This window comes from Bombus terrestris, chromosome 4, assembly GCF_910591885.1.
Source record: "Bombus terrestris chromosome 4, iyBomTerr1.2, whole genome shotgun sequence".
Lineage (NCBI taxonomy): Eukaryota > Metazoa > Arthropoda > Insecta > Hymenoptera > Apidae > Bombus > Bombus terrestris.
Window position 1 is genome coordinate 18,272,396 of NC_063272.1, and position 20,655 is coordinate 18,293,050.

Sequence of the window (20,655 nt, forward strand, 5' to 3'; positions counted from 1 at the left end):
TGCAATGTCTCGTCCGAGGGTTTCGACGCGATATCTACATTAGCATACAGTATGGGTGGCATTAACGCACCGTGCGGTTGTGTCAAATGAAATTCATGTGCTTTGTCGCGGTTTCAAATGTGGCCAAAACGAAGTGCCAACTTTTTGGAAACATCGGTCGATAAAATGCGATATATAAGTGTGACATATAATGATAATATGTGAATGTAATAGTGATATTTTTACGTGTTAGCACTGGTTGCGTACTTGATAGATCGGATACAATTGGATCAGATGCGATTGGATTTGAATGCACGTAATATGCAGAAATGTATAAAATATCCAAAGTACTGTACCCTTTATGATATTTAATAGATAAAACAACTTTTTAAGCAAGTTTCAATTTCATAGTTATATTTTCCGCAGCTTATTTATAACGCTAATCAATTCTCAATTTCCAAATTATTTTCTATTGCATAAACTAAACCAATTTAATGATAATGCCATGCGAAAAGTCTACTATAAATTACGGCAAAATTATAACGCAAATAGAGTAATATATCTACAAATAGTAACATTTATAATATTAATAATAATACAGCTAAAAATTATAATACCAGTAGTAAAATCTATAGATAGCAATATTTATATTATCCAACTATTCAACTTTATCACTCCAATAGTAATAGCTAAAAATTATAACAAGATTATAGAGCAGATTTCCAAAATAAAAGATTGGAATATCGCTATTCACGTATAACGAGTGTGGTTAAAAGAGAGACAAAGAGAGGGGGGGGGAGGGAGAACGCTGCATACATGTACACATACATATCTATGTATATATACATATATATGTATGTTGAGCGAACGCTCCCGCGCTTCTGTAAAATAAACGTCAGCTGATCGTGATTTTAATCAAAAAGGACGGTATGTGAAAATAAAACTTACGAATAACGTTGGGACTGATACCTCATCGATATTTATCATATTCAAATTTTACACGATTATTCTAGTTACATGCATATTCTTCTGAACATTTTTACACTTTAAAATCTCTTATAAATGCATAGATATATGCAATCTATTTATCGCTGGGTACCATTTTACAAGTTTCGATCTTGTATCGAATTGTATCAAAGACGCAGCTATCAAGAAGAATCGATACGTCTTCGATACTTATACGAAAATATCAATATCGATTTAATTAATCCATTAAGGACCAAAGTCGCGATAATGCCGTACATATTTTATTTGTAATTTCTTCTTAATCAATTTACATTATTGGATTCTATTCAATTTACACTATTGAATTTTAATTGTAAAAAAAGAAACTTTAAAAGTTATGCAATATCTTATCTTATCTTTTGTTCCATTTAGGCCCTGCAATTTTATGAAATTTAAAGAAACTGAAATGCTCTACAACTTTTTGTAACTTCCATTTGCGTAATAACTTTTGGCAATGTATTCATTATTCTAATACAATCTTTGTTACTTGGCAAAACGATAATTTACTTTATTTATGCTTTTCTAAATAGCCGCACTGTAAGCCATGCTAAGTGCTGAGCACGATCGCAACGTGAATATTTCATCATGAAAACTGCGGAATTTTTGGACAAAAGAGCTTAACTTTTTAGCTTCTCGGCTTTTTTGACTTTCTTGGCCGTAAGCAAAAGATTACGTTCATACATCTTAGGGTACAATCATACCGGGTAAAATCGACATATAGAAGATTACGAACAACCAATTATCCGCGACACTGACATTTTCTGGTTACTAGTAACCATCATCGATGACTCTCAAACATTTTCTTTCGACCCTTCAATTTCTAATAGCTTGAAAAGTTTACACCGTTTCTTTTCTCTTTTAGTTGTAGAGTACGATAACCAATTAAATGGTAATTCGATAGTAAAAAATTAATTTTATTCTGTACGTAACCAGTAAACTATTCCGTCGTCGGTAATGATTGTAGGTAACTGAAAAGGAACACATATCCGTCATGGATAATGGTCGAATGGTTACCATTGGTAACCAAACAGATCGTAATGATTTATAACGTTTATTCACGATGAAAATCATTCGAACCAACATATCGATTCTTATACTACAAGTTTCTTAGCTTGAATCATAGGTGTTACGATAAGGTGTCGTCTGCGACTTTGTATGAATTTTCCATACACTTGTTCGAATCGAATCGTTAGAATATGAGAAATGTGTATTGCATCTTGTTTGCATCGGTCCCATCGTTACTCGCGTTACTCGCGTTACTCGCGTATTAATCGTGGAAATGACGATCGCCGGCAGGCGGCGACAGCGTTGCTAACGTAGAAAGGACTGCAGTCGCGCACGTGTGTCCGTTGAGTGAACGACGCCACGCGGCGATAGAGAACCGGTGTCTTTGTCTCTGTGCACGTATATTTCTTCCCTCTTCTTTGTCGTTTTCACACGTGCATCAGGCGTGTGCCGTCTCTCGGTATGCTCGCACCGTTCAGTAATTTTTCGGCTATCGACGAACAAGTACCTCGCGAACAGTAATTTTGAAAGCGGTGCACACGATGCCGGACAAAATCGCGCCAATGGAGAAGCAAGTTTTGGCGATCACGAAAGTCAACAACCATGAAAACGATGCGGTGAAATTGAAAAAAGAACTCGGTTTGCTGGACGGTGTGGCGATTATCGTCGGCATTATCGTTGGCGCCGGAATCTTCGTATCGCCGAAGGGTGTGCTGGAAAATAGCGGCAGCGTTGGACAGGCTTTGATAGTTTGGATCTTTTCCGGTGTTTTGTCTCTGATCGGTGCATTATGTTACGCGGAACTCGGTGAGTACTAAATATGTATCAGTCCAGATGTTACCGACGCGAAATATTTGCTACGTTTAATTTAAAATTCCGATGTGATCGTCCGCGTTGCGTCTGTGTGATCTATGTAGGGCTATTCACAAATCACGGCTTATCAACGGTGACATGGTGAAAAAAGGTACACGTATGGTTAGTTTTCTTTTCTTATCTTTTTTTTTTTAACGCAATTTAAAATATTAAAATAGACCACGTATATATCCTGGCAATATAGTATTATTAGTATTTTATACATTATATATATCAGCGTAACATAGAATATGACATAAATATTAAATGTAAAATGCATTGTATTCATATGCAATTTGACGGAAAAATGACATATAATAGAGATGTAGCTATTATTTCAGAAAGTATGCTTCTTGTTAATTACTACACGTTTTGACTTTATTATTCGCGACAGTATACGTCTGTGGACAGACCTTTCGACTCTTGCATCACCTTTTGCCCCAGTCAATTGGCTTAGAAAGTAACAGTTGCTCTAAGACACTTGCGGTCTATTTTTAAGATTTTAAATCGATTTAAAAATTTAAGCACGAAGCGATTAAATTATTTCCGTTCTTACGTTATATTTATTTTACGAGCCAATCGATTTGAAAAGGGGACTTGATTGGCTCAATTTACAGCAAATAGAACTCTAAATTATTTTTGTTATTGGCCATAATTCGATTGCTACGATTTTAAATATGTTTGTTTGTATTTTGCTGTATAAATTGAACAAGAAACGAGCCAATAATAGATTAATAAAGTCGAAGTATGCCGGCGAGCCTAGTGGCCGGAGCGCGGTTGGGGCGCGCTGTCTCGACCGGAGAGTAGCGTCAGTTACTGCACAAAGAATTGATCCTGCGCATACAAACTGAGCGTTATCTCAGCAACTAATGGTCGAGATATGAGATGAGACCCTTTTTGCTTATCAATTTGCTCTTAATAGCACTTTATAAGCATAATTTAAAAATAAATCGATTTAAGGATCGAAATTTTTATTTGTTCGCAATAAATTTTTTACTTTCGTCGTTAATTTATTGTTAATCATAATCATTACCATTGGGACTAATTACACCTAATAGGCTAGATATAATATAGTTAATAGAAAAAATTCATTTATTTACGTGAGAAAGAAAATATCAGCCGTAGAAATTTGTCGTTCGTTCATTCGGATAAAAGAGCTTGTATCTGGAAGAAAGGAGCCAGGAACTTTGATCGGTACTGCACGGCTCTCCCCTGATTATCACACGTATATACTCGAATTATACACGCAGTACATTTGCGGAATAGTTGCATGACGACATCGTAACACAAGTTGGCAAAGACCGCATTATTCGCATAGTTTCAGTTTCTTTTTCTTTTGTTTTTTTTTCTTTTTCTTTTCATCGTTTATTTATAAAGGTATCAGATGCAATCGTCTACGTGTAAGTAGCATAATAATTGTGATCATTTTGAAAGTTTAGGATTCGATGTAACGGTGATAAGAAACATCAAAGTTGGAACCTTTTAAAGTAATTGTTTTCGGTATCACATGGGAAAAGCGAAGTAGAAAAATAATCTGTTTTATTTTTACGCGTTTTCTTCGCACGTTTCGTTTTCGGTATGAAATTCTGGAAGTCGTATGAAGGTACGTAGGGGAAGGTAGGATAAGACGGTATAGCTAAGAAGAAACGTAAAGAAAATCGGATATGTTTTTCATGTAACGCTTCATCTTTCGAATTCATCTTTAAACGTAAAGTATTAGAGAAGATGAAAAACTTAAATAATCATTTTATTTTCTAAATCAATTGTATTTTTATTTTACGGAAGAAGATGCGAATGTTGTTGCGTTGCTCGAATAAACGCATGGTAACGTAAAACAAAAAGAACGATACTTTTATAACGAATATGCGTTAGATCGATATTTCGTACATAATTTTTGTTTATTCCAGGTAAGATTGTGGTAGCTGTTTTTCTTTCTAATTACAGCTAACCCAACTTTATCCTGCTGTTATCACCTTCGTCTCTGCGCCTACCCCTCTTTCCTCCTCGTCCCTCGAAATTCTTTTCATTTCCTCTAGGCCCGTACCTGCGTCGTTCAGAAAGACCTCCATGCTCATCCTCGCACTCCCGCGTCTGCAGCCCTCAGCCAGGTGTTCCATCGCCTTCTACATCCTCATTCTCCTCAAATCTTCCGCGAATCCTTATCTCTCTAGTCTTATTCGGTCTGGCCTTCGTTGTAAATTTGTCGATAGATTCGATAATTCGAGCATCCGATCGTTCTAAAGCTGTTTTACGGCCTGAAAATTGAAATTGACGTTTCCTTCGAATCGGAACGACTGTGTGATTAGCTCGTTGCAACTCGTCCATCTTCGTGCCATTCTATCGAAAAAAGTCTTTCAAGGATTTACGATGTTTCGTAAATGTTAACAGACAGATGCAAGTAAGCGAAAAGGTTCCGTTTGAAAAAATTCGTTTTAAAGAAACTCACTTTTTGTCGGTCTTGTACACGCTGAACGATATGGACAAACGCAATTAGAAAAGCTATTTTTGTACAAGCGTAGACCACGAGTTAAGCTTCGATCACTTTCACCGTATCGGTGTTTTCCTTTTGCGATATCATTGAAAGTAAACTGATTCTCCGCGGTGTACAATGCACGTAGTCGGGCGACAAAAGTCAGTAAACGTCGATAAAGCACTCGCGTGCTAAGAACGTGATAGGGACGACGAGGAGAGGTGTGCAGCTATCGAGCATAGAAACACGAAGACAGAGCGCGCGAGCGAGTTGAGAAAGCGATATCGGGATAGAAAGCGAGCGACGCGTAGAGACCTCTTTGGTCCTTGTCTAACAACGCGTGTACGATCCTACGATAAATACACGAGTGTAACACCGATCTATACGCCTGATTAGACAAGGATAGAAGCAGAAGACGCCTGCATGCAACGTTTTCTTTTTATTTCCACGGCGCGTCTGCTTACACGGTAACGTACGACTATGCTCTTTGTACGTATCTCTGTGCTATCGGACGACCGTCAACCGTCGAAGTAAATTTCAACGTAAATGTTCCAATTTACGAAGTTGGTCGATATGACTTTTCAACAACTCGTATACGGCAATGTCTGAAGTATAGTAATTTTAAAATAGCAAAATACGTGTTTCTCTCGCGTGTTTTATTTAGCAAGTAATTTAAATTTACGATTTACCAGTCCCGTGATAAGGTAGCGAGTCCTACTTTCCTCTCTTTTCCGTTTTCTTAATTTAGAAATAGACATTTCTATTTATCTAATACACCGTGCGTTAAGACGCTTCAGAGTGCAGACTCTAGAACGATGAACTAAAAGCATAATTAGAACGACCGCAATTGATAGAACGCTTGGAAACTGGTAACGACGCTCAACTATACGTGTTCCACGATGGTCGAAAAACAATGCTCTTGTCACGTAAAATAAAAAGAAATTTAAAAGAAAGAAGAAAACTTTATTTTTTCTTCGTTTATACACTTATAGGACACTTCTGAGCTCTAACCGTGACCGTTCGAGACTGAGGCTCTTACAATATTTTTACTTTCGGTGACATCTGTTCCTTCTTTGTTTGTCATCCCTCATTATTCCCACTACCCTGTAGGCGTACGTGACCGTTGCTACGCTTCTAGAACATTTGGTGGAAGGATCGTTAGGCCATAAACGAATCCTCAGGTACTCCGGCAATATACATTGTCGCCAAGGTCGCCATGCGTTTTCCTCGTCGGTCCATCGGGTACGAAGTATGCCGATCGGGACACCATCCTGCCCGCGGTGTGTGTGTGTGTGTCCTGGTCTCTGACGTGATTTACGTTACAGTCTCAACGCCTCGCAAGCAAAAGTTGACAGATCGCAGTTGTACGGATTATTTTTTTTGTAAATCTAGACGAATTCCTAAGAAGATATCCAATAGAGATTTGTCGATAAATATTTTACGATAGGCGCGGAAGAATCGAATATATTTAACAATGAATATTTATCAACATATATTCTATGTTGTGTATGTACACTTATGCGTAGAACAAGCGATTACTATTATCGGTTCGCGGTTACAAGTTCGAACTCGAATAGGTTGTTACTACCAACCAGCAACGATCAATTCGGACAGGCGTTTAACCACTGACTTTCCGTCACGATGATGCTGCTTAGGAAAACTATGATTGGGTACGTCTAAGGATTCGTCGAGGAAAGCGTCGGTTCGGAAAATGAGGAAACTGGACGTCGCTGTTAATTGGCTAAATTTCGAGTTGGTGGTTGGAAAAGGACGCTGACCACCCTCGTTGAGAGAAAGTTGCCAGCGGGAAACGTCGTACGCGAGGAAAGCAGATTTTCAGCATCTTCCCGTAGCGGGTGGTATGTATAGGGACTGTCAAGACAAAGACTATTTGTCCCTTTGGAGGACCTTGGCTGAATAAATCCTAAGATCTATAGCGGGTCCTTAGGCTAGCTGAAAATATTCCGTAAGAATGTATCGACATCCGGCAATTATCTTATCCGAAGGATAGGGTCTTTGCGTGGCGAGCCACGGGACAGAAACCGTTGGATAGTTTACCGTCGAGTACCGTTACACATTTTACTTTTTAATTTTTCGTCGATGCTTGCAGCTTTAACGTGTAACTAAGAATGACGTTTTTTTACAAAGTAAATAAGACGAAACGAATTTTGAAATGACGATATTTCGGTATTGTTAAAACGGAGGATTTATCGTATTTAAATGGTAAAAGATGTCAAAAGTCATGTGGTTAAAGCGATGAAAATTCTTGGACGACGATATTTCTATGTTATTCGAACGATACAAAATGTCACGGAAATTAACTGTACTGCCACTAACTGTACATATATATAAATACATACGGGTATACGAATCAAAGGGGAAGCAACGATCAAAAGTAACGTTTACGATACTTACGAAAAGTAACTTTATCGATGAAAGATTAAAATTCGAACGGCCCTCTCGGTAAATTTGTAACAAGCTCCTCCGTTTAACGAGTAGTGTTCGAACTCTACGAGACGACCCTTGGAGTTTGATTCGGATTTACCAGTACATATCGAATTTGGTCTTATCGCTAGTTGTAATTTCGTCTTGCCGAGTCGGGAAGATGATTCGTCGTTTGCCTTCGTTCAGAGTCCCTGTACCTTGCCGTAAGTCGGGCCATTCCGTTCACAGCCCACAAGACGCGTACAAACGTTCGCAAAACGAATATTCGGTATAACAGAATACGTAGAAAAATACGTATATAACCGAAACGAATACAGCGAAAGATTTATCTGAAAATAATCTGGCACGGTGGTCACGTTACGTTCGTAGATACTGTAAAAACGCTTCGATATTGTCACGATCTCGCGTCGAAAATGTACGACGTTTCCTTGGCAACGAACGGTTCTGGTAATACGTTAACATTCGATCGGACGAAAGTTATAGTCGAATATCGTCGAGCGATAAAGGATCAACGTTTCAACGTTTTATTTATCCGTGCGTAGATACGACTGCATCTATAGAAAGCGTTACACCTAAACGCGGTGGATCGATTTTGATAAAATTTTGTTTCGTAAAATTATCCAAAAATACGCCTGATTTTTCTATCGATTATCGCTCACGTTTCCGTTATGGTATCGCATCTAATATATCAATGCAACGACACATTTTTCATCGCAAAATCAAACGAAAAGATAGACGTACGATGGATGTAAAATCCGACAACATACCGAATTGTAAAATCCATCTTTTAAATAAATTTAAAGATAAATGGAACGAATATCCACGGAATGGATACGGTGTGTAAAGATATATATGGTAGAAGTAAATACGAGAGAGGGGGAGAGTTTTCTTCGCGTGGGAGAACGCGTGATTCGTTTTTTGTACTTGAACGATGTAATTAAAATGTGTCGTGGCACGCGACCAGCGTGACCCGATCCGTGACTCCGAGAAAAAGGTCAATGATACTCGATCGAATTACCGATGCGAGCGATTCGGCTGATTTCATCGAGTCTCTTTGAAACTCTTTCTCCTATCGTAGATACAGCGTGTTATCGCGTCGTTGCAGACGAAATGGCCGAATTTTTAATCAAATTTTCAACGTTTATAGCTTTCTTCAAAAACGATTTCTCCTTGATCCACCCGTGATCGATCGGATTCGATACGTTCGGTCGATCGTTGTCGGTAATCTTTTTGCCTCGATGGTCCATATTTTTGATCCAGCAAGACGAAAATCAAGGATGCCAAAATCAAAAGAAATTCCGTATGCCACGGGCAAACGTTCGCATATTTTCAAACACCTTTTTCCTACCTATATCGATTAAAACAACGGAAATTTTACTTGAACGATTATTCGAACGGAGATTTATTTCGATAACGTTGGATATTCGTCGAAAGCGCTTAGAACGTTTAAACAAAATCGGCATCGATAAAAAATTCGATCGATCTAGCCGTGCAAAGAGAGATTCGGTTTTACATCGTTGCAAGTGACAGGTGGATAGTTAAACCGGTATTAATAGGACGTAGTTTCAAAGTTTCGCATCCAAACGTTTCACCGACCTTCTCTATCGCGTTTAAATCTTGAAATATCGTCGTAAGACGATAGGTACTCGCGACTTGTTCGCGATCGCCCACGAGTTTCAACGCGATTATCCATTATCGAACGCTTACGATCTCGCCAACTGCTCTCGACCGCTCTTTGTCATCGCTCGAATGCCATGCCCTAATTACGGTCTTAATTATGGTACTCGATCGAACTCCATGGTACTCGAACCTCGCGAGTAAACACCGAAATCTTTCGTTGCACCGAACGTTTCGTTGTTAAGAGGCATTTAGATATATACCGCGTAACAGCGAAAACGACTTGGCTTACGACGACGAAGCTTATATCCAAGGTCATAATGTCGAGGTCAATGTCATTTACCAAAATTACCATTCTATTCGAAGTATTTGATATATCGTATTTTTACGCGTTACACGTATTCCGGTTGCTTGCCAGCTGTCACTGTGTACGCGCGTTATCAAAGTTATCAAAGTTTTGCGACTATATCGCGTCATAACGTGCATAGATAAATACAATACGATATAAGCGCGCGAGATTTCTCTGGCTTGCAACCGGTGTTTGGAAAGATTTTCGAGATATCGAGCGTACAGATTTTTGGGAAGAGAGTCGGTTGGACCAGGAGGGTAGGAACGGCGATGTTGCGCGTTAAGGTAAGGCGGGGCTGGCAAACGACGCTAGCGCGAAATTCGCCGTAGCGATGTGGAAAACGCGACTTTTTTACCAATATCTCGGCGAACGATCGCCTCCTTTCTTACCAGCCTCGTATCAGCAACGTGTTGCTCGGTCGAAATAAAAATACTTGAATTTTTTTGAATGCAGGTACCATGATCCCAAAATCCGGAGGCGACTACGCTTACATCAACGACGCTTTTGGACCCCTACCGGCGTTCCTCTACCTCTACGTGGCATTGTTCGTGCTGGTCCCAACTGGAAACGCGATCACAGCCTTAACGTTCGCACAATACATCTTGCAACCAGTTTGGCACGGTTGCGTTCCTCCGTACGCAGCGGTGCGACTACTCGCTGCCGTTATCACGTGTAAGAACACCTTTGAAATTACAACGTCCATCTCTTCGGATCGAAAATTCGCTAAACTGTCGAACGTTATCGATTCCAAATAAATAATTTCGGTCTTAATATTGGCAAAAAATTGCCGGTACTGGTACATCGATTGCCGCCCATACGTACGCGTCTGTGTGACAAAAGCGCAGCCACGCGTTCGTTGCTCGGCGACCTGTTTTCTCGCCCGTCAACCCCGATCGATCTCTTTATTATTATTATTAACTATTAACAGATTCTTAGGTCTCTTAGAGCGTCGCGTATACAGGTGCGTGCACGGGGCTCTATCGTCCGAACGGGCTCTATCGACTACCACGTAACGCCGACGCGTACACTTGGGTCAAGTTGCCACCGTTGAACGAATTTGACGAATTTTTACAAAAACCAAACGGCGTTCGTTTGTCCATATTTCGAGAAAAAGGTCGTTATCGTTCCTCTTTATCGTATAGAGAACAGCGATCTGCTTATTGTGACGTCGGATTTAAAGTTCCGCGGCGACGAACAAATCGCTCCGTGTTCTCGCCTATCTATCTCGCCTATAATTATACTCGTTCCAACGGCAGCTCGAAGATGATGCGCGATATACGATCGTGATAGTAAATGTACGCGTTACTGTATCCTGTGCATACGGTATATCGTAATCCAACGACGTTTCTCGCTCTTCGAGATCGTAACATAGACGCAACATAGCGTGAAAAGAAACGGCCGAATCATAGATGAAACTAACGGTCGACGACCACGACGTTCTCTAGTTTTTAGGCATGTCGCGAGTAACAACGTTACTTATAATCGCAAATATCGCGCGTCGAGAACATTTTAGAAGCTACCGGAACATCGATATAACGTTCTTTGTAACATTTAACGTTTATAAGGTAAACGATTTCCAGCGTCAACTTGCTTTTCGCGGTGTTTTCGCTTTGGCACGATGCGATCGACGATCCACGTTTAACGTAAATAGAGGCAAAAGATCAAGTAGCGAAATAATAGCTTAGGAAAAGGCAGCGACGCTTTCTTCGAGTTCGTCCGCCCGTCCACTTACGACAAACGAATATTTATGCACATAAAATCTGTAAAATATCTGTATGTTTGATATCGGTTTACGATACGTACGAAATATCGTCGACGATAGAATTATTTGGTGTTGCGCGATATACGATATTGTAAATACGCAATTCGATGTTATTAGCGTTTTAAACGATTAGGATAAATATACGACACGATATATTAGCGTAAGCGATACGCAATACGTTTTTGCACATGTTCTTAAACATAGATACGCGACACAGGCGCATTATGCGAAATCTGCAAAATAAAAAACGCATTTTCGTAATCTCTCTCTCTCTGATCGCTCGATGAATCTAATCTATGCGAGTTTCGTTCGTCCGTTCGCGGTCTAACGATGTAAATCTTTTATCCGACGGGAGTATCTTTTCCATCGTTTGCAAGTAAATTTTCTTTTCTCGTTCTTGTTCGCTGTCCGTTAGCCGAATAAAATTCGTATACAAATGGTTATTACAAGGACGATAAAAAATTTTATCTCGAAGCAGAAGCCTACAATAAGATAATTCGAAATATTTGCGCACTTTCGAGTAGCAGTTCTAACGCGCTTCGTACAAACGTTCGCCTGCGTGTATGTAATTTCATTTCCACGGATATCAATGTTACAGGCATTAATTACTTATACATACTCGTCGGCGACCTTTATTCGCTAACGCGTATGCCGCGAGATGTACCGCGTGTCGACAAAAATTCTTAATACCTAGTTTTCGACGAATGTTGGACTTTTGTTTCGTTTCGAGTACGTATAATAAATTTTCTAGAAATTGCTAGGAGAAGGTAATCTTGTTCGTCGATTTAACGCAAAGTTGGCCAACGGGTTTTTAGAACGATCGTAACGTTCAGAAACGTGGATGAACGATTTCTAACGGGCAATTTGCAACGTACATCGTGTATACTTCGAACGATAAACGTTCCGTAATGTGGCAAATATAAAAGCGTCGTACGTTTAAAAGAATCGAGAATTCTTTTATTACGGTGTTAGGTGTTTAAGAAATATATATATATGTTATTATTTAGAAAGCCGACGGTAGCTTAGATTTCGAGCAACTTTTACTTTTGCGCGTTACCACAGCTCGGCCTTAGTCGCTGAGAACTAGAAGAATTTGCGAGTAACTACCGGTACCGCTACAGAAAATTCCGCGTGCATCCGTAGCACCACGTGCGTCGGTATCGTTCGTTGAATTTATAAAGCCAACTCGACCCAACTCTTATCTTCTGTTTATACATATGTAATACGTTAACGAAGGCTGATCCTTCGAATTGCAGCCCCGCGCACAGCTGCACAGCTGCATTAAAAATGATTAGCATTTACGATATGGAGTAGTTTCGAATTAGCCTTTCAAATCCCCACGGGTTTGCGTAATAAATAACAACGTAATTACGCTTTGCATCGAGCTTTATATTTTATCGCTGTTATTCGAAACTAGATGCATCGCCTCGTCCATCATATCGGCAACGATCGTTGCTGCAGCCTCGCGTACGTACTTGTGAATTTATATCGTAGTAGAAAAATAATTGTATTTTCCATTTTAATCGCGAGTAAATAATATTATCCGATCGATGTGGTTGCAGGCTTGTTAACAGCCATTAACTGTTACAACGTGAAATGGGCGACCAGAGTGCAGGATATCTTCACCGGAACGAAGATCTTCGCCCTGGTGATTATCATGGTCGCTGGATTTTGGTGGCTCTGCATGGGTCACACGGAAAATTTTCGCCATCCCATGCATGGAACCAATACCCAGCCTGGCTACGTTGCTCTAGCCGTTTATTCAGGCCTGTTCTCTTATTCCGGATGGAATTATCTGAATTACGTAACCGAGGAGCTAAAGGATCCTTACAGGTAACGTATCGTTATTTCCATCGGAACATTGACGCGCGTTAATTAATTGACGCTCGTTCGCGAGCCTTGCTCCATTCTTTTGCCATCGAACTCCGTACATCGAAAAGTAGAACGAATATTTTCTAATATTTACGTGAAAATTTACGATTACTATTTACAATTATCTCGATATAATTTATACGTGGGGTACACGAAACACGGAATTGTACGTTATAAGACGAAGACCAACAGCTTTTACGTAGAAAAAGATAAAATCGATCGGTTTGGTTTCTGAAATGTCGCGCGACACGATAGAATTTTTCAAAATTCTTGCCCGAACAACCGTTCTTCGGTTTCCCATAAAGACGAAGGAAAAGCTAATTTACTTAAAATAATAATCGAGCGATCGAACGAACCGACTCGTACGAGCCACGTCACAATGTTTCACGGTTAAGAAACAAAAAGATTCGTTCCCTTCCGTTTCGCGGGCATTTTGCTCGCGGGTAAGCTTCCACTTCGTAACTTCGAAACGAAGCACCGCTTAAAGATAAGTTGGTTCGATCGTGCGATCTATCGTGCTTTATTCGGCTCGTCCTCGAGATTACGAGTACGACTGTTTCAAGAAGTAGCGATTTCAACTATTAGAATCTTTGTTATTATCGAGCAAACGAAACGATTTATTTACGACGCGACTTAACAATTTACCATCGATTAAAAGAAATGATCGTTAAAAGATATTACCGGGCTGATAAAATTGATCGTAAAAATACTTGCGCGAGTGGCTGTTTTCGACCGATGCAGGTAAAGTAGCCAGGCGTCTCGTAGAACGAGCCGTGAAAAGTATACGTAGAAAACCGGCTTTAACGGAAACTGATTTAGTCCACCTACTCGCTGTGCCGACCGACCAATCATCTCCCATCTTATACACGAGTACAAGCGAAATTGTAGGTCGAAAAGCATGCTCGAGGTTGAACTATACTTACTTAAGGTCCTAGGAGGCGAATAGAAATCAACGTTAGATTCGTTGGAAAGATAGCTGTAGCCGGGGCTAACGACGCTAGCAATAGTCCTACCGCTTCGATAAAAACGTTCTTCCTCGTAAACGCCGTCCCGATACTCTGCTCGCCAACGTGTACAAGCGGCTCAACTTTCGATCGTTACGTAGCAACGATAACGAATTATCGTTCGGATGAGAAACGATAGACTAAATAGGCTGAATCGAGAGTAAAGGGTAGCAAGATCGAGCTCTCGAATCAGGGACGATCGAAGTAATCTTTAAGATCGAACGACGGAAAGCGATAAAATCCGGCCCCATGCCCCAACCAGCCGCGCGATCGAGGCACGCCACCGCCGTCGAAACGACGCGTCGCGTTCGGAATACGGCCGATCTACGATATTCGTGGTAACTTTGCAGAGTTTTCTCTCCGAGCTCGGTCCGTAAACGATCTATCGGTTCCCGCGAAGCATTCTCTAAGCCTTTTCGCAAACTCTCCGTACGTATCCAATCGCTCTCCTTCTCCCTTATCCGTATCACCTGTCTCTAAGAAATATATTTAACCGAATCTTATCACTGAAAAACACGTCTCACCTCTAGCGCACAACGAAAGAATATACGAAGTTGAAGCTGCGCGCGGCACATGGAGAGAGGACAGCTCTTGTCTTTTTAACCGACTTCGAAAACGAGGAGGTTATCGATTCGACGAGTATGTATCTTTTATGTATGTCCAGCGATTATTCCGCAACGGACGATCATTCCTATCGGGATGAAAACTTTTACATTTTATAGAGGATGTTCCCCTGGTGGTCTCGCTTGCAGAAATTTGCCGATTCGTTGGTCGCGAGTCGGACGATTCCCGCGAACAAGCCAAATTTCCGAAACTCTGCCGAGCTCCGTTCACTCGTCGGACAATAACGATCCGTTGTACGAGCGAGATCCTCACCGTGGTACACGAGGATCGTTCGCGATGCCGGTTGATACCTGTTACGCTCGATATTTAGACCCTAATAGATCGACGCTCGAAGAACTTGTCGGCAAAAGTACAGAGTATCCCCCAAAAGCGATCCTCTTTACGCGAAATCAACTTTTACTATCTAGAATAGTATACGCGTTAAAGCGATAAACGTTCGATATCGTTCGATATCGAAGCTCCGTGTCTCGTCGCGTTCGCGTCTTGGAAGCGATCTCGCGGATTTCAACCACCTCGAGACGTATCGTCAAGGTGGACGTTTTGCGCAATTCTTTCCTATAACCGCCTATAAGCCGCGTAAAGTACTGCAGGGGAACATCCTGCGTACATAATATATCCACGTTGCGCGCAAAGTTCCCATCGCTATCATCTATATATATATATATATATATATGTATATATGATTATCAGCGTTAAACGCGTATTTATCGGCTTAAAAGACTCTTCTCGATCTAACCTATAGCTGTACGATTAAAAATTCCAAGACGAAGAAACATCTTTCGAGAATGGATTTGGTCGAGTCGTGGTAAATCGGCTATACAACTGGAACGATTATATCGAAGGGAACAAAAGCATCGTTATTCGATTTATTTGCAATTTAACGATACGTTAAACGTTCCTGTCGAACAGAAACGGTAAGCGTCGAACAGCGTTCAATTTTTCGCGCGGTGTGTTTCTTCGATCCGAGCAGCTAACAACGAGTACGTAAGTGGAACGAACTTTTCGATAACATCGCGAACAAAGATATTCGTAGAGTTACCGAGTAAAAGCGACGCATCGTGAGTGCGAGCGATATTTACGTAGTTTATATTTAAAACATGAATGGGATTTTCGCGTTTCTAAATCTAGTTTGGCGATTCGTGTTTTGCGCTCTTTGTTCGTCGATATTTATACGAGTCTTTGTTGTCATGTTTATTATCGATAGAAGCGGCAGTCTAAACGGAGGAAAAATTAGAAGAAAATGCACGCCTGTTTTCGTTAATAACGTTAATAACGAAAAGCAGAAAGCGAATATCGAAATCTAAATAAATATTCAAATATCGTTAAAAATGACATTTAAACTAATAACCGTATCGACGATTGTATTTTTAACGACGAGAACGTAATTCTTTCTACAAAATTAATAGCAGCAATTGATTTTTTAGATAGAAAAATCTTTTACGACGATAACAAAAATTATTTGCCGAAATGTCAATTTCATAGAAAATTTACCAACGGTTTCTCGACGTAAATCTTCAAATACATAATTTTCCTAGTACGAAACGAATACGTAATAAAAGTGGAGGGAACGTTGATACGCGAATCGAGAAAATTATCTCGATAACGTAATGTGAAAAGACATGTATATATCTATATATACTTATATATATATATATATAATTATCATTTTTGCAGAAATCTTCCAAGAGCGATTTGCATATCATTGCCGTTGGTGACTGTGATTTATGTCCTGGCGAACATTGCTTATTTCGTGGTGTTAACGCAAGATGAAATTCTGGCATCGAACGCTGTCGCTGTCGTAAGTTTATCTTTATTTTGAATTCGTTTATTTTGTTTTTTCGGAACCGAACGTTTCTTGGACATTGAGAAAATTTTCTTCCTATCGATTATTGACGGTAAAAACACACCTATTTTGCTATCTTTGTAAAGCAGATGTAGTACGTTCGAATTACAGACAGTCTTACAACAACAACAACAACAAATATATATATATATATATTGTGATGGAAAGGAGAAAGATCCGCTTATCTTACTAATACCGATTAAATATTTTGTTCTCGAAACGTTGCTACGTTACGCGCCAAGTTCTATCGCGCTTGACGCAATTCTTTCGTACGACTTTGGTTCGACGCGGTTTAAGAATAAAAACCTGCAACTCTCTTTTTGGTAACTACGTGGAATAGCGCGTAGCTCTCTGCTTTTCCATCCGCCGCCGCCACCTCCGTTTCTACGTCCTCTTCTCTCGCACCGCCGTTTATGCTCGCTCCTACGCCGAGCATATCCGGAAATTCTCCGCTTACAAATTCCGTGCCACTGTCGCTTTTTTAACTCTGCCTTATTCTTATTCCCAATAAATTTGCCCGTTACTTTCCAGAAAATAGATGCGCGTGCAACGGCTAAAATCATCGTCTATCGATACAAACGCGTATCTAATTTTGCCGCGTCGTATCCGATCCGATTTTTCGCCGATATTCTCACGCCATAGCCGTTACACAGCCTTCTTGTTACTTCGCGAACAATTATTTGTCTGCCGATATTAATACGCGCTATGAATTATCAAACTACACCAAGGATACGCGAGTGTATACTTTTCTATTCTTCGATCTTTCATCGTATTTCTCGGTAGTTTGAATTTCTTTGGGAACCGCATCTTCAGCTACGAGCGATCGTATCAGAGAAGAGAGATACATCGAAAGCGAAAAAAAAAAAATTTCCAACAGAGTATGTTAAAACTCGTATACCGACCGTCACGAATAATCGGAATATTCTTTTTTGTACGTGCTTAAACTCGAAAGCGAGCCGCAAAAGTAGCTGGAAATATAAAACGTAACGTTGGAAAACGTCGCGTGACTCGTTGACTCGTGATATTTTCTGGTGGTAATTTTTCGTTAGGGAAAAACAAGAAAGACGACGTTTTAAGCAAAGGTAGAAATCGAAAAATTGAAATAAGCGTGATTCTCTGCTTCGTAATTGTTTTTACGTGTCGCGAAAGCTACCAGTCAACTACCATTACGACGCGAACATTCCATTCTACGATTGTTTCTACGATCCTTTTTCTGCGAAGAGAAGCTATGGACCTAAAAGCGGTAAAAGATATCGTATAACACGCGCGCTTCGAAACATTCTATTCCATGTACGATACGTGTAGCGGTAAATTTCAAAGGTGCAAAAGCATTTTGTTATAATGTATTATCTATCCATCTATCTATCTATATCTATCTATATATCTATATATAGATAGACAGACGGATACACGGTAAAGAAAAAAGAACGGTATTTACGATCGTTTTGCTGCGTTTGCCTCCTATGCTTCGTCGCGGACGCGACATCTCGTTTTTTATACTCCTTTTCAATATCCAACGAACGAAACGAAACGATTTCCTATATCCTCGGCTACGCTCTTTCGATCGTACGGGGATGAAGAAAGGAAAAGAAAAAGAAAAGAAAAATTCGCGTAAACGTACGCGGTAAGTAGAAACAACTTGTTATAATTTATAAATTTGTCGTTCTGCGCAGACTTTCAGCGACAAACTGTTGGGCGTGATGTCTTGGATAATGCCATTGTTCGTAGCTTGCTCGACGTTCGGGGCGTTGAACGGAGCAATTTTCGCATCGTCGCGATTATTTTTCGTAGGAGCTCGCAATGGACATCTGCCTGCCGCCATTGCTCTCATCAATGTGCGAAACTTAACGCCGATGCCGTCGCTCATTTTTCTCGTAAGTAGCTGTTGTACTTTTGTTCGGCGCTTAAGATACTCGTGGCGAAAACTACGAAACGACGATTCCAGCGAAAGATAAATTTTTCTCCGATTCGACGACACTCTCACCGTCGACTAAAAACCTGCGACCGAGATGGAAAACTCGATCGTTTTTGATACGCGTACGCCGTTCCGGTCGATAGACCGGTTGACGGATAATACGTTTATCTCGACCGATATTTGTATCTGTATAACACGTATAAGCAGACGAACATGAAAATAACGTTAACGGTATATCGTCGATCTGATTTTTCCTATCTATCGCTCGAAATGGTCCAATTCCAGATATTCCATAGAATAATTTTATCCAAAGTCAAACTACACGTATCGAAATAGTCGCAAACGTAAAACATACTATCGAACGTTTGTTACTTTTAACATCGTTTGCTACGCTACTTTCGGTATTTCGAATTTATATCGAACCGCACGCTTTCCGTATTTTCCACGCGATTCTCCTAATTATAATTAGGAAATAATAAAATATAAGAGATTAATTTTTTCTCGCCGTTGTACTCGGATTGGCTCGAGCGTTAAACTATAATTTCCGTTTCTAGTGCATTATCACCCTGGCACTTTTGATCATAGAGGATGTCTATGTGCTGATCTATTATGTTAGCTTCGTTGAAGCACTATTCACTACGCTCTCGGTGTCTGGCCTCCTCTGGCTTCGTTACAAAAGTCCCGATCGCCAACGACCAATAAAGGTATGCGAAGAATTTAAAGATCGCACATTTTTCCTCCTCCGATATTTTATCGATAATTATTACAGCGCGATATTCTATTCGTTTATAGAAAATTCAAAGATGCAAAATTCCACGAAATTAATGCATAATAACGAAAATAAAGCATAAATATACCTATTGCGTTTCTTTAACGTTATACTCTCAAACGTACGAATTGCCATAAAAACATCGCAATACGTACAGCGATATGTTATATATCAGAATTATTCGATTGCCTAAATTAGAATCGTAATAAATTTCTAATAAATCAGAGATCGGTTCAAACTAAAATCAGATCCAGCTATAAAACGTCCGAGACGTAATAAACGAGATCAATAGGATTCTCATAGGACAAAATATCTAATTCTCATTTACGACCGAATCGTGCGATCATCCGTCTATCGGGCATTCGAAAAACACGTTGTATACTTTCGTCGAAGTAAGGAAAATCAAAATCGAACAACCGTTTATTCATCGTTCGAGCAAAACAATCGGAGAAATCGTAATCGACATAGCGTTTCTAAGGAAGAAAAGAAATATAATTCTTTGATTTTCCATTACTTCCATGATTATTCGATTGCTAATGATAACGAATAAAGACGAGATAGATAAATAAATAAATAAATAAATAAATAAATAAATAAATAAATAAATAAATAACGTTGATCATTGTAATCGAATTAATCGTCGATTATTAATTTTAATAATAACGTTGTTTCTTTCCCTTCGTTAGGTGTCTATCGTATTACCAATTATATTTTTTATAATATGCGCTTTCCTGGTCACATTCCCCTGCTACGTGTCTCCATGGGAAGTGGGAGTAGGAGTGATAATCATCTTATCTGGCATTCCTATGTATTGCATCTTCATTTATTGGGAAAAGAAACCTAAATGGATCGTCAGATCGTCTCGTAAGTGTTCCCTACCGATTCTTTTCTTAACAGAGTATTTTCAAAATCTAACGATACTCAGACTTGCCTACATTCTTTTCATTTATCACGCTCGATAGAGTAACGAATATTCGAATAATTGATTTTATTGTTCGAATAACGTTATTTAAGATAAGGTAGCAAAGCGAATAACGAACGAATGTTTTTTGTATCTACGATACTCGATGTTGCTCTAATTTTGATATATTTTCCAATATTTTTACATCGTTGTTCCTGTATTTTTTTTATATTTTTGCATTCG

General features: G+C 39.7%; 1 protein-coding gene and 1 long non-coding RNA gene across 6 annotated transcripts in view; one reads left to right on the top strand and one right to left on the bottom strand.

Moving 5' to 3' along the window:
* LOC100645983 (large neutral amino acids transporter small subunit 2) overlaps nucleotides 1-20,655 on the top strand; it is a 24,613-nt gene continuing 3,958 nt past the window's right edge. Inside the window, exons 1-8 of one of the 3 annotated variants that reach the window (XM_048405311.1) lie at nucleotides 1-906; nucleotides 2,281-2,796; nucleotides 10,176-10,394; nucleotides 13,047-13,317; nucleotides 16,659-16,782; nucleotides 18,501-18,701; nucleotides 19,297-19,446; nucleotides 20,198-20,375. In XM_048405311.1, coding sequence (XP_048261268.1) covers nucleotides 2,532-2,796; nucleotides 10,176-10,394; nucleotides 13,047-13,317; nucleotides 16,659-16,782; nucleotides 18,501-18,701; nucleotides 19,297-19,446; nucleotides 20,198-20,375 — 1,408 coding nt within the window. In that variant the 5' untranslated portion in view covers nucleotides 1-906; nucleotides 2,281-2,531. Of the gene's footprint in view, nucleotides 907-2,280; nucleotides 2,797-6,980; nucleotides 7,171-10,175; nucleotides 10,395-13,046; nucleotides 13,318-16,658; nucleotides 16,783-18,500; nucleotides 18,702-19,296; nucleotides 19,447-20,197; nucleotides 20,376-20,655 lie in introns of those variants that run through there. The other 2 variants (XM_012307728.3, XM_048405312.1) reach the window with 2 other exon arrangements.
* Nucleotides 4,587-5,743, bottom strand: LOC125384982. 3 transcript variants are annotated; one of them, XR_007223884.1, is made up of 2 exons: nucleotides 5,288-5,743; nucleotides 4,587-5,096 (listed from the first exon to the last, which is right to left on the bottom strand). It is a non-coding gene; the product is annotated as an uncharacterized LOC125384982 (long non-coding RNA). The 3 variants fall into 3 exon arrangements; XR_007223885.1 differs by having other exon boundaries at nucleotides 4,587-5,178; XR_007223886.1 differs by having other exon boundaries at nucleotides 4,587-5,192.